The sequence below is a fragment of the Perca flavescens genome, chromosome 22 (assembly GCF_004354835.1).
Source record: "Perca flavescens isolate YP-PL-M2 chromosome 22, PFLA_1.0, whole genome shotgun sequence".
Lineage (NCBI taxonomy): Eukaryota > Metazoa > Chordata > Actinopteri > Perciformes > Percidae > Perca > Perca flavescens.
Genome location: NC_041352.1, coordinates 6,606,090 through 6,622,402, shown reverse-complemented (window position 1 = coordinate 6,622,402; position 16,313 = coordinate 6,606,090). Strand labels below are relative to the sequence as shown.

Below are 16,313 nucleotides of genomic sequence, written 5' to 3'. Positions count from 1 at the left end.
AGTTTCTTACAACAGAAGAGAAGACAAGTGAGATTTTGAAATTCAACACTAGATTCGTAGATTTGTAGTATGTAACACGAGTTTATGTAACATACTTGTCCCTATTCAAATAAACTTAAATTAATAAAATTCAGTCTGAAGATATAGCTTCACTCCAGCACTCTTTCACCTTTCCCAACACCTCAAAACCCCACATCTACCCCAGCCTCCTCAAATCAGCGTACTCTCAGTCAGGTGGTGGGCCTCAGATTTGGCCCCGCCGGTCTTCAACCTCCAAACCAGCTCAGGGCAGATCAGTGCTCTGCTCAGCCCAGCACAGCTTCTCAAGGTTGGGCCAAGGAGAAACTGCAGAAAGGCAACTCTTGCCATCTGTTCTATCTGGAACCTGACCCATGGCTGACCATGGAGCCAGGTACAGAAGAAGACTGACCTACATATGACCAGATTTACACCTAGCTAGTAAAAGAGAAAGCAAGATATTCCTCTTGCATTAATGTAAAAGCTGTGTTGTTTTCTTGTTGTCAGCAGTGTTGTCACTTGTTTTCACAGCTGATGGTCCTGGTCAGTGTGAGAATTATCGAGGCTGACTTTCCCTGGCATGGCTATGTTATTTGTTTTCACTGAGGTCAGCTTGGGCACTGATGGACGCTTGAGAACATGTCCCAACTCCCCCAAAACCTTAACATCAGTAATAATACCCCATATCCTCAACCAATTAGTCTCCCCCCGCATATCTGACAGCCATAGAGTTTTCCTTTCTAACATAAATATTGTTCCTCCCTCAGTAGGAGCCCCAGTCATGGGAATCCTCTGCCCTCAACCCAACATCACCCTCCCTCTCCAAGGTTGTCTTGCCAAAGTAACCAGTTTCCTTGCCTAACTAGGCACGAACTAGTGACATCTTCATCTATCACACCCTTGATAAGGGATATCTTTAATTACACCCTCCTCTCCCATGGATCTGTATCTCTTCTGTCTCTCCCTCCTAACAGACTCCCATCCATCCATCCATTCTTAAAGATCCCTCCCAGGGAAGGCTATAGCATGTCACTGTCCCACCGCTCGGGACTCAGTAAGTCGATCCAACAGGAAATCAATAGCAGGGCCTAATGCTGAATAATTGAGGTTACGGGAGTTCAGCAGCACTCCCCAGACATACACCCCCACATCGTCTTGTAACCTCCTATTATGCACAGGGTGGGGCGCACTGTGTCCCCATGTACCTTCTCTCACACTAAGTGTACAAATGCGTTTGCTCTTAGAGTTTACTCGTAGCTATCCAGTCATGAAAGTATTGTTCTTTAGCCAAAGGGCTCATCCGGTGAAACTAAAAATACAGATCAACACAGACAATTGGCCTGCCCCGATATATGTTTTTGATATCTTTTGAGAGACATACTGTGGATGTGGAAAAACTGCACTTTGAGAGAAATTTGAATGGCCCCGTAGGCGTGAAACCAGATTTACATTTAATGTACCTTGACATCCACTTCCTTTGTTCTATTGCCAGAGCATGTAGAAGTGGTAGGATATCAGGAGAGAGTACAATTACTTGCAAGGTACTTGGAGTGTGACATGCACTAGAGGGCACAAGCTGCCTTGCTAAGACACCAACCTCCAGTTGGAAAGAACAGAGAGGGTCACTGAGAGTTGGACCTCTATTTCAAAAGGGTGTTTGGAGACAGAACCGAGAGGAATGAGGGACTTACAGAAATGTTTCACTTTTGGGATGAAGGGCTAAGAAATTGAAACCCACACACTCTTAGGAATGTTAGATTCAAGGCTATGTCTGATGCTTGAATGACTAGTTTTGTCATTTGTGAGACAGCGTGCAGTTTTTTTTTTGTAGCAAACACTGATACATTGAGATTTGAGTAGATTTTATTCTTAGCTGTCAATGTTTTGTCTGACAGTATTTATTTAACAGCCGAAAGCTGTCAGTAGTAGTATGCTTTTTTTTGACAAATAGTGTGCTGACCTGTTTGTCTCTGACTTTGAAAAGAGCCAGACTGAGAAGTCACCTCTGACACACACAAATAGACAAAAAAGACCAACTGCAGGAACACCACTCTCACCAGCCCTCACTCACTGCAGCTATGGTAGTATAACTGACTTTTTTTTTTTTTAGACTCCAGGGTGCAAGTCTCTTTCTACACAAATCTGACTGCACCACACCATAACACACACACACACACACTTCTTCACAGCCAGGCCCTTAGTGCCATAGAGGTGCTGAGCTCTGTGAATTGATGCGCTTGGCTTCAGCCCACGGCAGCCACAGAAACAGCATGGAGAGGAAGAAGCAGCAGAAAAACACACTCAATATCTCAGTAGCCTGTGTCCTTGTTATTCAGTCTGAAGCTTCAATGCAGAGTTTTCTTGCTAGCGTTACAATCGTCAGACTCTTCATCCTGCCTTGTGCATGCCTTAATTCCCCAGGCTTAAAGTTTTTGCACATAGCAGAACCCCTCACACCTTAAAAGTATTAAAGTAGGCCTCTTCAGTGAATACGTAACACATGAAGTTAAACTGGAGTTTGTGTTATTAACACCAACATCTATCTAAAGAGTTATGTGCTACGTGCGAAGCATCCACACACACACACACACACACACACACACACTTGTAATGGTGTTTTGTCTGTCAGGTTGTCCTTTTTGAGCACACTGCTGTAATTGCTTTCCTCTTGTCTACTTCTCTCTCTCAAAGCAAAACCAGTATGTTCCCAGTGTGGGCACAAAGCCATTTCTTTGTTGTCTTTTTCGTGCATTTCGGTGTGTGAGGGAGAGCGTGCCATTTCTCACATTGGTCCCCCCCCTTCCCCAAACTACACATACACACACAAGGACAGGCATGCTCTCTCCCTGCTTGTCTTCCCTCTTCTTCGTTTCCTCTCCCTCCAGGCTAAAGCCACCCAGGCCTGCAGATGGCAGATAATGACAGTGCTGTCCCCACTGGCTAGTTGTGTTTTTTTGTGTGTGTGTGTGTGTGTGTGTGTGTGTTGTGGGTGTTAGTTTTGCCTCTGCTTAGTTCAGTGCCAACAGTGGGGTGTTTATGTCCACTTGGTCATCTCCTTGCTGGCTGCCTAGATAGCACTAGTTGGCTTAATAACTTGCTGGCTGGCTGGCTGGCTGGCTGAGCACTTTGTGTGAAACTGGTAGCTGGCGTAGCCAATACATCGACTGATAGGTTGACTAACTGGTTGCCTGGCTTGCTAACTAGCTGAATGACTCCGTAGCTTGGGATTAGTTGACTTATTTCTGTCTAGCTGGTTGGCCAGCTGATTAGCAGTATTGCTGAGCACCTCACAGGCTGATTAACAAGCTGACTGGCTTAGTGGCCTAACACTGGCAGCTGCTCAGCTAAACGACAAGTAGGGATATGGTAACCAGGCTGTGTGTGTGTGTGTGTGTGTGTGTGTGTGTGTGTGTGTGTGTGTGTGTGTGTGTGTGTGTGTGTGTGTGTGTGTGTGTGTGTGTGTGTGTGTGTGTGTGTGTGTGTGGGCACGCAGGTGTCCAAGTGCCTGGAAGAGAAGTAGGTCTTAGGCTCCACTTGTACATTGTCCAGCTGCCCTCTTTGTGCTCTATGAAAAGTGTATGTGTGTTTATTTTTTTTATGCTTCATTTTTGAAGAACAGCAACATAACCATAACATAAGATTGATTTGTTTTTTTCGGTTAGGTGGTGATACCAAAAACATATATATACTCAAGAATTCTTTTTGGTCATTAAAACTTTTTACTTTCATTTTTATTTGAAGATTTGTAGAGTTAAAGAGGTATTTCATCAATTAATGTAGCACTTCCATTTCCAACATTTCCCATAATGCAACTTGATACCATCTTTCATTAGACCTGTCCTGCCTGATGCCCACATCTATATATATATATATATATATATATATATATATATATATATATATATATATATATATATATCTCAGAGCCAAGTAAGACCTCATATAACTCTTTTCACTAGCTGAGTAGTACTCCTCATGATGAGTTAACGGATCTTCACGTGTAAAATGGGGCAGTGCCCCTTAAACTAGGAACGGGAGATAATCTAGCTCCTGGTATTATCTGATGCAAACAATACATGTTGTAGCCTCTCAGTCCAGAACACATTTTAACACACCCGCTGTCTTAATTTCTGATTGAAGATAATCAACATCCCTTGCTGCTTCTGTAATGTGATAAAGTTATCATATGTTAGATTTGTCCTGCTTGTAAAAAACAATTTCTTCTTGCTTGTTTATACTAGAATGTTTTCTTAAATTACATTCATTAAATTAGAGTTGAATGCACAGCATGAATTATTAATGTATTCCATGTAAGGTGTTGCTTTCAGTCGTCAAGCACATTTAAGTATTTGTTTTGAATTCTATTTTACAAGTTGAAAGTGCTTCTCTTTGTATATAAAGTAGTCTTTGCACACATACAGCCTCTGTTGTTGGTCCATGGCCCCGGGCTATCAGGCAGCTCACCGAGGGCCGTCATAGGTGACAGGGCAAAGGCCACCCAGGAGGGGGACCAACACCCTAATTTGGCAACCGGATATGCACCTCTAAGCCAGAAAGTCAGTCTTAGTCCCTTGTGTCAAATTAGAATTGCATTTTGATCTGTACTTTGCCTATGGGTTGAGATTTCTATTTGAATCTGTTATGACATTGAAGAATATTCTTGATCCTGAAAGTGATATCACACTTAGCATATGATAGAAAGCCTTCTTAACCAAAAACAGGCAAACATAGCACACAATGAAATGAAAGTACAAATCCACAATTGAAAAAAATAAAACTATGAGTGATGTACCTTGGCTTTCTAGGCCAAATGTGGTGTTCTGAGTTGTCTCTCTTAATATTTCTCTGTAATAAGGTCTATGTCCAGATATCTTCAGTGCAGCTACAATTCACAGCTCTCTAACATATCAGTGTTAGATGTGAGCTCTTGGTGTCTTCTTTTGAGAATCAAAGAGAGAGGGCTTTTCTCTAGATCCTTTCACCAACACCCTGAGACGGATAATACTTAGGTAATTAGGGCCAGCGTTTATGAGACGACAATCTTAAAGCTTATATTCTTCTGGTTAGTGATCGGGTCTGGTCTTGTTAAAGGTATGAAATACCTGATTTCCATCTGCTTTGACTACAGAGGATGTATGGCCTTGTCAAGGATACGACCCTCCCTTTCTGTCTGCTCCACTCCACTTTCTGCTCCTCATTCCCTCCATCTCTTTCCACCAGGGAGGCCTGAAATGTTTGAAGTTTTCCCTTTTTTTCTTTTGGCCCTCTCTCTCTCTCTGTGCCGAGGTCCCTGGATGTGGAGTTTTTAATTACTCTCCTGGCTTTGTGCATAACCAATGAAAGATTGAAGGACATTTCCCTCTGAAAGGCACTGTTAGAATATGGGTTTTTCTAATACAGCTTTGGGAGAGGAATACTAATACACAAACTATGACTTTTTCTGCTTGTGTGCGTATATCTGCAGTTTGGGTGTGTATGGATGGGTGGGTGCCCTCACATCCTCATCTCTATGCATGTGTATTTGCGAGTGCGGCCCCTAGACAGACTGTCTGGTTGTTGTTTTGCATGTGAATCAGGGCAGAGGAGGAACGGCATTATTAGATTGGGTGTGCAGAGTAGTGGGGCTGGGCTGGATGAAGACTGGGGAGCAGACAGGTTCATTGCATTGATTAGATTTCTTTAAGACCAGTTTGAGGGTGCAACACCTCAAGGTGCCCCCAGCAACTCTGTTTAGACAGCAAAATGAATATAGGTATGGAAATCAATAGAAGATATCTTAAAAAAATGGTAAGACGACACAAACTATTCTGGATACAGCCTTTGCTTTCTATGCATTCAACCTAAAAGTCCTTTAAAGCAACAAAAAAGTATAGCAACTGAAGAATATCTTAGACTACATTTGTGAAAGGTGTGAATTCAAAGTAGACACACTGAAATTAAATGAATACATTTCTGTACACCTAGAATGGAATAGGATAATTATTATGATTACGTTGAAAAATGTAGACGTGTTGATGGAACAAGTTCAGCATTATTTCATGTCTGTGCAGTGTTAATTAGTGTCAGGTGATTGATGGTAATTTAGCCCATCGAGGTCATAAGATGATCATCATTTTCCCGGCTTTCTTATGGACACCCACCCTAATTGCTTTCTTGAATGTGTCATAATTTTCCCCTCCCTTGCTCCCTCCTCTCCCTCCTCTCCCTCATCTCCCTTCTCTCCCTTGACTCTTAAGTTGCAGACAGCGAAGGTCTTTTGTGTGCCTTTAAAAAAAAAAGTCTTATTTATTTCCCAGGGCTCAATAGTGTTGAATTGTACATATGACCAAGGGTTATAAGGTATTAATATACACGGGAGAACGCGGCGGGGGCGTAGTAGGAATTTTCCCTTCTGTCAGCACTGCGTAGGTAGCTCTTACACAGGGCGCCCTAATATGTGTGAATTCATTTCCCCAAACACAGGAGAAAAACTTCAAAGGCAGGGACGAGAACTTGGCCGAGTGGATTTGAAAGGGATGAGTCTCTAATCTGGTTAAACTTTGCTTGCTCTGTATATTTTCTCACTGCCTCTTTGCCCATTCTTTTCTTTAACACCCCTCCCACCTCGGGTTTTCTTCTTCCAGCAGTGAATCTATCTTACGAGCTGCTTTGCCTTAAAAAAGTGAAAGAAATGATGACTTCATGTTTTAGCGAGAACAGCAGCGTAAACCAATCTCAGGACTTGCGTTTGCTTGTTTGGGGATTATATTTCTTTAAGCCTGTCATCTTCTCTACATCTGCTCTCCTCCCCCCTCCCCTCCCCTCTCCGCACCACCCTCCTCCTCTGCCCTTGCACACCGTCACTAGTTATAAACGGGAGGATGTATTCCATGTGTCGCAGCATCGTTACGCATTACATTTTCTTTACATGTGTGTCATCATTTCAGGCCTTGCCTTAGCGAGCCTTCAGGGCGCTCTTCCCTTGCATCAACCCCATGTGACAGCACCTGAAATATGCATATGCTTCTGAGGCGCTGCGGGGTGCCATTTGAGGGTTATTTGGAATGCTAGTGATGGCAGGCCAGAGTGCTCGAGACCTATTCTTTGAATATTTGATGGTCTTAATGAGCAGGGAAAATACAGGACTAAGCACTTTGTTGGTTTGCTCGACTCCGGGCGTGTGAGAAATAATGGACGGGGAGGAAAGTATGAAATATTGAAAACTCTGTGATAACTCTACAGTATTGGAGGAGGAAGCTTGCTCCGTTGTGATGTTGCCTAAGGTCATGAAAAAGTTACAAGTAAAGGTCATATTCTCTTCGAGGGATATGAAAAGACCATGTACTGTCGCTGCAGTTATAGAGCGTGTCATATCCAACCCGTTCTTACTCCCAGCTCGTAAAATGACGCGTGGTCAGTGGCTCTCTGCGTCAGATACGACGCAGTAAGCACACTTCAGCGTGTGTATAGAACGCACTGGGCAGAGCAGCAGCTCCGCGGCGCTTGAAGATGACGTAATATTATTAAAGGTGCTCTAAGCGATGTTGGGTTACCCCCCAACCCCCACCCCAAATCTTTCTTGTCCGTTATTATCTGAACGCTGGAACATGGTTTGTGTAGGTTTTGTATGGTCCAGGTTGGACCACTTTGATTTTGTTGGCGTGTGTGGACCCTGGGCTGTCTACAGAGACCGCGTTTTTTTTACACTGTGTTTAGGGGACAGGCAGCTCGCGGATAGTGAAGAGATGTTTGCTGTATGTGACAAAAAATGTTATAGCCTAAAACACGCGTGACATTGCTTAGAGCACCTTTAAGAGCGACAACGGCAGCGAGTAGTATGAAAACCCGAAATTCCACGTAAGGAGGTTGGTCGGGTGGTGGATGGGTCAAACAACACAGGACTTTCACTCCGGAGACCGGGGTTTGTGTCCTGCGTGTCACTTTTCCTAAACCCAACTGTCGCTTTCTTCTTTTCCTAAACCCAACTGTCCCGTTCTTGTCCCACGTGTCCCCAACACACCTTTTATAAGCCCACCCACGATCTTTTCCTAAACCTAAACTGCGTCAAAAGTGACGCCAATAGTCCAAACCAAGCATGTTTAGATAAATCGCTAAAGGAGACTTTTAACATCAATAACAATGCCAAGCGTCCATATTTTACACAATGGGAGTGAGAATGTGTTGTCATATCAGGGCTGTACTGAGGTCTGTTTGCATACGGATAGACGTTTAAAAGAAATCTCACTCTTTGATGGATGCTTTAAGGATCCCTGACAGATAGATGGGGAGTGTCAAAGGGGACGTATGGATGGATGGACAGATGGATGAATAGAAGGGCGGTGTGTGGATGACGAATAGTAGCTCATGGCTATTACTCAACATAGTTCTTGGAGTTTCTGGTGTTGTGGCTTTCACAGTTTCCACCGCTACTGTCCCTGTAATAACTTTGTGCCCCTGGTGCCCTTGCAATAAAATCATGATAAATGATAGGGAAGGGAAGGGGAGGTGAAACCTGGACTGTTTGTGTGTGTGTGTGTGTGTGTGTGAGGGTATGTGTGTGTTTGCATTTTCTAGCAGAGGCAGGATATATGTGAAAGTTACCTCAGTCAGTTAGTCAGTGCATAACTTAACACAACTCCTCCATTATACCAATAAATACGCTGACCGAAATGTCATTCTTTCATCTCAAAGCAAATATAAGAGACATTTGCACAGAGCCTTTCACATTCCCACGAACAAAGAAGAAGAAAAGAAAGAAAGTCAGCTTATCTGCCTATTGTTTCGATATAATCACTGCGTAACACACTGAATTCTAGCTTTTGGATTGGAAGGGAAAAGAAATAAAGTGTGACAAATGAATACATATGAAAGGGGTGACTTTTTGTGCAGCCATAAATATTCACAGCAGGACGTAGCCTGGTGCGACTTTGGATGTGCTCCTTAATTGAAGGTGTGGATTGAGCGGACAGGTTTCCCGTGGGTTGACTCATGTCAGCCTTCCCTTCCACTCGGCTGTGAAAAGGCTGTCGTAGCAGATATGGATTAGCGTCAGAGCGTCGCGGGGCAGGTATTACATGTCTCGGGTGGCACTGCCAGCGCTGCCCTGTGACTACTAATAACCTCTGTTGTCTTGTGTCTTTGGTCTGTGGCTTGGTGTATGGCTGTTTTGTCAGTATCCCTCCAGGATTTCGCGGCCTTTTTTTTGAGATTGTTGCGGCCCAAAATGCCTGATTTTGTGGGAGCTTTTGTAAAAAAAAATGCGGTAAAAGTTGCAATGTTTTTTGTATTTGTGTTGCAATGAAGTTGCTAGTTTTTTTTTGGTATACTTCTTTAAAAATAAAAAGGAAACTAGTTTCAGGGAGAATAAAACTACTCTGGGCTGAGTTTTCCTAGTAACCTTACCAGAAAGGCTCAGGATGCTGCAAATGTTGGCATAAGAAAATGGCTGGTGGATTTAAGACAAAAAAATAATAATTTATTGAATGAATCAAATTTGAACATATGTGTCAGTGGCTTTTTGATCTTTACATTGTTATTTAATTTCAGATCCTGGACTGGGACACACATTCATACGGTTTGATAAAGTACTTATTGGACTTTAACTTATCATTGCACTTATAATAACGAGCATAGCTGTCCTCAATTTAGGTCATTGTGTACATCTCGTCTCCGGTTTTTCCTGCATTCACCGTGTGTGTGTGTGTGTGTGTGTGTGTGTGTGTGTGTGTGTGTGTGTGTGTGCACGCATCAGTTGCGGGGGGAACCGAGCAGCAGCCCCGCCCGCAGCAGAGAGCCGACAGGAAACAGCAGCAGCTTTCAGCGACTTTAGAGTGAAAAAAAAGTTACAGCGTACATTGATGTTGCTACACACGCCTCGTCTTCATATCAGAAACAAGGAAATGAATTTGGCGACGTACGTGTGTTACGTAAATCCATTCTCACTCCTGCTTGGTCAGTGGCTCTCAGAGTCATATACTGACACAAAGTCTGGCACGGGGGACTGCTGGGATTGGTTGAAGTCGCGGGAAACTCGGGTTATTGGTAAAAATTGCGGTAGAGTTTCGGTGATTGGTCAAAATTTTGAATCGCACCGAATTCACGGTGATTGGTTGAATTTGCGTGAATTGTTGCGATCGCGACATCGCGAAATCCTGGAGGGTCTGTTTTGTACCGGGGGGATTAGAAAGGAGAGAAAAGAGATGGAGAGAGGTTGTCAAAACAGCTCTTCATCCCCTCCTCAGCTACTTCCCCTCCATCTCTTCTTCTTCTCCACCCTTGTTGCCAAAAGCCGGAAGGAGATCAAAGGAGGCCGACATGAAAGGCATCCCTGAGATTCTGTTTTTCAGTGCCCTATCTGCCTGCTCTCTCCGTTACAGATATGGAAATACTGAATCCAAATACAGCTTTTACCTAGGCTGCTGAGAATGCCCGGCCTCATCTGACTTTCTCTCTCTTTTCCTTTTGCTTCTTCTCCTCCGCCTCGTCTCACCCCTTCATCATCATCTCTCTCCATCCTGTGCTCTCTCCAGCAGCCCTCAGGCTTCCAGGTAGATAGCAGTTGATTGGCAACTGCTGTGACAGTCAGTGGAACAGGCTAAGAGTGGATGAGTGTCAGCCTTGCTCCAGGGGCTTAAGGCAGCAGCAGTGTTGTAACTCCCTGCTAGAGAGAGAGAGAGAGAGAGAGAGAGAGAGAAAGAGAAAGAGAGAGAGAGAGGCCCATGAAATAAAACTCAGTTCTTTTTTCCTCGCTTCTCTCAACTGAAGCAGGTAGGAGCTAAATAGGTTTTTCAAATCGCTCCAGAGTTTATCCTGAGACTGGAAACTGTAACATTTCTTCAACTCACATCCTGTCATGTGCTTTCCTCCTCTCATTCCTTTTTTCCTACCTTTAGATTTGATATAACTGTGTGTTTTATTGTAGTTTGTACCATGTTGTTATTCTCTTTTACTCCCCTCTTCTCCCTCCGCTCTGGCTCCTCAGCCTCAACTGTTATGCCACTTGACAGTTAGCCATGCCATTTCACTTTTTGCAGTGCTAAAAAAAAAGTTTTTCCTCCTTTTGAAAAACTTTTGAACACAACCCAACCCAAAGCAGCCACAGGGGGAAAGTGTGAGAATAAAAAAATCAAAACACGAAATCGTCTAAGGTTCTTAAGTGACTGTGACCAATCCCCAGACGGAAGGAAAGCGTTTGTGTAATGGTTTTTGCTGCTTGCAGCTTGAGCTCTGTCTCGTCAAAAGCAACAATTGTGTCAGTTTTCCCTCTGGCCAAGAGTGCCCCCTACTCCACGGCACAGACAGAGGACAGGATGACGATGGAGAGAGCTCGGAGAGAGGCGAGGAATATGCTTTACAGTATGGCACACTTCTCAAAATCTGGCAGCCCATACCTTCTCCAAAGATACTGTGCAGATGTGTTTTGATTATGAGTGTGAATCTTCCATCCCTGTTCGTATGTTTTGGTCACGGCACAAATGGCTACAAGCAATGCTGGCACATCTGGAAATGATAAGACTGTCATAACTGGACCTGGTAGATAAGCATAAACTTTGGAATCCGAAAACTAAGAAACTTTTCAAATTTGGTTTATAAATTATACTCATGGTTGACTGGTGCTAATATGATATGCATCTGTGCTAAAGACTTGATATGAAATGATTAAAGTATGGCTACACCTATTGCTATGCCTGCCGCCCACATCTCTCTGATATGAGTTTAAAATAGTTTCCTAACGTGTTTCATAAACTGTACCATACTATTTTGTTGAAAATTTCCATTGGTGATTAATTGAACATACATGTCATGTAAACCTTTTAGGGGACGAATGAGCACTATTAAGAGGCCATGAATATTGAATGCAGGATAAATGCAGACCCATTTGATTGTGAAATGGAGGGTGTGTGGATGAATTTGGCTGTACATGTCAGATACCCATAGAGTGCTCTGGAGTGTCTGGTGAAAGGATGCAAGGCATAGCGAAGTGGACCTAATTAGAGGGATTTGGAATGTATTTAAAATGAATCATGTTTGCCGCGACACCAACAACAGTATTCACCACTTCTCTAAATGGGCAGCTGGCAGGCAGAGGGCTTGTCAGGTTGCTAAATACTCCCAGCAACATATGAATGGGAGGCCTGATTACTTTGTCAGTAATGATTCATTGGCTCACACATGCACTCGGGCAGTGTAAATAACTCTGGGGACAACCCTTCACTCTAGTCTGTGTTCACAGCCGCCTCGGCATCTTCACATAGCTGTTCCTTTCATCATTATCACAAACATTTTCAGTCAAAACATCTTTTCATCCAAAAGAATCTCCACTTCTTGAAATAAGTTTTACCATCTTCTAAAGAAACCAGATATGAAATGATAAGATATGGAAATAAGGCAGATTTCCCAATTTAAGTACAGTCGTTTCATGCCTTAACACGTGAATTTACACAGTTACAGTAAGCAAATCTTCGGCAAATTACCCCCCAAAACTGCCTGATTTCTAATATGAAGGCCTTCTTATTCTACAGCACCAGATCTCTTTCCTCTCTGATTGCCTCTCTGGTGCACTGAGCAGATTTGTGACAAACCCTTACAACCTGAGGAATGTAATTTCAAGATCGGAATGGAACGTGATTAGAGTGAAATGGGTAAAGCCTTCAGTAATAAAGTATGTCTCAGAGACGCCATCGGGATGCGAGGAAACATCTTAAGGAAAAAAATGCAGCCTGCTTTAATTGTGCAAAGCCAGCGTGAGAGATGTTGCCGTGAATTGCGGCGAGAGTAAACCACATCGGCATATTCACAGAACGGCATAAATTCCGACGCATATACACAAACACATACACATTTAGGCATCATCCTCTGCATATGAATTAAATAAAAAAAAGAAGAGCAGGGGCTTCTAAACTTGTTTATATGCAGATTCCCCTGCATAAGGGTGATGAAAACAGCAAATACAAGGAAAAACACTTGTGCTATTTTTACCTCCAGAAAAATACGATGCAGGGTACACAAAAGCTGTTTGCTCCCAACGGCGTCTAATGCCTCTTTGTTGGTTGCTCCCTCCACGTCCATGGCCTTCTATTACATAGATTTGCAGGTAGCACAAAGACATAAAAAGGAACTCATCTCAAGTCTGTAATATACATCCTATTGTCCTGTATAGCATGGTGTGTATCAGGCTGCTGCTGTATGATTGCTCTGTCTGAATGGAATAAGAGGTTCATCTTTTTGTGAGAGGTTTAGTAACAGGTTGTGCTGGCAATGGAAACCAGTTGGCACTCCACTGCTACAGGTTTTATGCTTTACAATTCTCTCTCTCTCTCTCTCTCTCTCTCTCTCTCTCTCTCTCTCTCTCTGTCTGTCTCTATGTTTATGTCTCAGTCCAGGAGCATACATATGAGCCTTGACTCGTATGTAGTCAATCAGCATTGGCCGATTTAATTGTCTTCATCCCGGTGAAAGACGAAACAGAGTCTTGTGTTTCTCTCACACCATAATCCAGGCTGCTGTCTCTCTCTTGCTCTCTTGTTAAGTGGGCGCGTTGGCTGTGGTGATCAGTGTTGGTCATCTTACTTTAAAAAAGTAATTAGTTACAGTTACAAATTACTTCTCCCAAAAAGTAATTGAGTTAGTAACTCAGTTACCAGATTGTAAAAGTAATTAGTTACTCAGCAAAGTAACTGTGACGTTATTTGTTATGTTCTATAAGACTATAACGTTCTATACCATCTTTAACGTCAAAGATGTTTATATTAACTGATTGATGTGTTACGCTCGGCCTTGGTCACCTGTTGCTGACCCGAAAAATCGAGCGTTGCTTGTTTTAACAGAGTGGCTCCGTCTCCTTCGCTGGAGCTCACGCTAGCTGCATTTGGGCTTGGGGTTGGGTTAGCAGCAGCAACAAGTGTCGTATTAGCATGTGTTGATGTGAGGTGCTTCATAAGATTCGAGCTGCTTGAGGCAGACGTGGATAAAGTCTTTTTTTCCTGGGCATAGCGTACATGTTACATAAACATTCTTGTCTTTAATTTCAATGAGCGAGAAGTGCCGGTACTTCCAGTTCGAGGACACTACCTTTGAATTTCCCTGGCTCATCGCTGTCTTGTGTTTAGTTGTAGTCAGAGCGTGCAGTCATATGCAACGGGGTCATCATCATCCCCACCCCTGCTCTCTCCAGGCAGCTGATGTCACCTCGCGCTTCATTCAACCAAATTGTAGTAACGTGTCACTTTACATTCTCAGTAACGATAACGGCGTTGCAACGATGGGAAAAGTAATTAATTAGATTACTCCGTTACTGAAAAAATAACGCTGTTAGTAACGCCGTTATACTTAAACGCTGTTACTCCCAACGCTGGTAGTGATGAGCTGTGTGTTAAACTCCGATAATTATGGGATGGTGTAGAAAGGTCTCCCTGTCTGGCCTGGGAAACATGGCAACCTATCACCTAAGTGGGAATGCAGCAGCTGCTCGCTGTGGGAGCCAAACCTGGCAACCCGGAACACCCCGCACAACATGACTGCAGATGTTGCAAGATGAGAGAGAGAGAGAGAGAGAGAGAGAGAGAGAGAGAGAGAGAGAGAGAGATATGCTACAAGACTTCTTGAGTGATCTGAATGTGAAATTAAAAAACACACTTATATACTGTACAGTACATTCATTCAAAATTACTGCAAAAGTACTGGTAACATTTCTGTCTGTTTTTATCCCCTCAAAACACACACTAATTTTAAAACATGTGTTTTTCCCTTTCCCTCCAGCTGGTAGCAGTATATGAAGAGCAGGATCCTCACAATGGAGGGGACGGTACCAGTGCCAGCTCCACCGGTACGCAGAGTCCCGAACCCTTCACCGGTGACATGAGTTCAGCGTCGGCCTTTCAGCCCTACCAGGCCAACAGTGAGATCGAGGTCACCTCGTCCGCTCTGCGATCCAGTGAGTTCAATGGAAATATTATTATGAAATTACATCAACACTACTAGTTCATTATTGCAACCTTAAAATAAAGCTATCATTACATATTGTATTAAAGGAGCTGTACTCCAAATACTGAAAAAAAACGGTGGGCTGTGATTGCCTCTGCACAACTCTCACAGACCGTTCCCCTATTTTTTAAAATACCAACGTTTCATCATGGCCCTCGCCGTCTGATACCACATGCAAGGCTCTCACATGCACGAACATGCAGAAAAAGGCCTGTGCTATGTTTTCTTTTAAAGAATGAGCAGCTAATCTATTAGGGCTGCCCACTGAAAATCAAAGATTTTAATTATTAGTCGGAGACCCCTCCGTCAACTGAGATACTTGAAGTCGAGCAGCATTTACATCCGAAAGCTAACAGTTACTATTGAAATATTTACACATTAACATTAATGGTATGAAAACCAGAGAAGCTAAATTACAGCATAATTATAATTTTATAATTTGACCAACCCTAGGTAAAGTTATTATACTTATTTGAATCTCCTAGGCCGTCATAATGTGGAATAAAAAACAGAGGGATTACAGGTTACAAATACATGTTTGTGAGTCATGGGACTTTTCTGAGCTTGTAACAAATTAAACTTCTACTCTACAACAAACTGGCCAACGTCTGTTTTACCTGACACGCTTCAGGTGTATTGTGTACAGTTGAGTGTCTGTCAAGACTGCGTAGTGCGTCCAGGGACTGGCACTCACTTAGACGGACAGGTATGAACCGACACAACGGAAGGAATTGAGACACAGCTGGATACTCAGTCATGCATGAGCAAGAGCACACATGCCAGAGCAAGGTGGACTTGCACACACTCACACGGCACACAGCCAAAAAATGGCACACAAGTCATTGACTTAGATGTTGCTCGTCTCCACATATTCACGTCCCGTGAAGTGGAACCAGTGAGCTGATGCAGGGCTGTCTTAAACTTCAAAGAACATCTAAGACATTCAAACCAGAACTCACATATACAGGCATGGACTCACACACACACACACACACACACACACACACACACACACACACACACACACACACACACACACACACACACACACACACACACACGCACATGAAAACAGTAGACCATACTTCCCTGCCCTTACATGAGATTCTCCCAACCTGCCTGTTAGACTGTGGAGATTTATGGAAATTGTTCCAGAGAATGGATCAATATGAAAGTCAGCCAGTTGCAGTGTGAGAGGCAGATTAGTTTGAAGCTATCTGACCTACTGTCAACTGGCTTCAAAACAACCTACAGTACATTTGAAGCATTGACTTGGTTTCTGAGAGATATTTTGGCACCTTTAGTCACTCGCACAGACAAAGATGGTGCACTAG

General features: G+C 43.2%; 1 protein-coding gene across 4 annotated transcripts in view; it reads left to right on the top strand.

Annotated features, from left to right (window-relative positions):
• LOC114549067 (partitioning defective 3 homolog) overlaps positions 1-16,313 on the top strand; it is a 387,004-nt gene that overhangs the window by 109,544 nt on the left and 261,147 nt on the right. For all 4 annotated transcript variants that reach the window (XM_028569211.1, XM_028569212.1, XM_028569210.1 and 1 more), the window contains exon 3: positions 14,755-14,929. In XM_028569211.1, the coding sequence (XP_028425012.1) occupies positions 14,755-14,929 (175 nt within the window). The remainder of the gene's footprint in view (positions 1-14,754; positions 14,930-16,313) is intronic.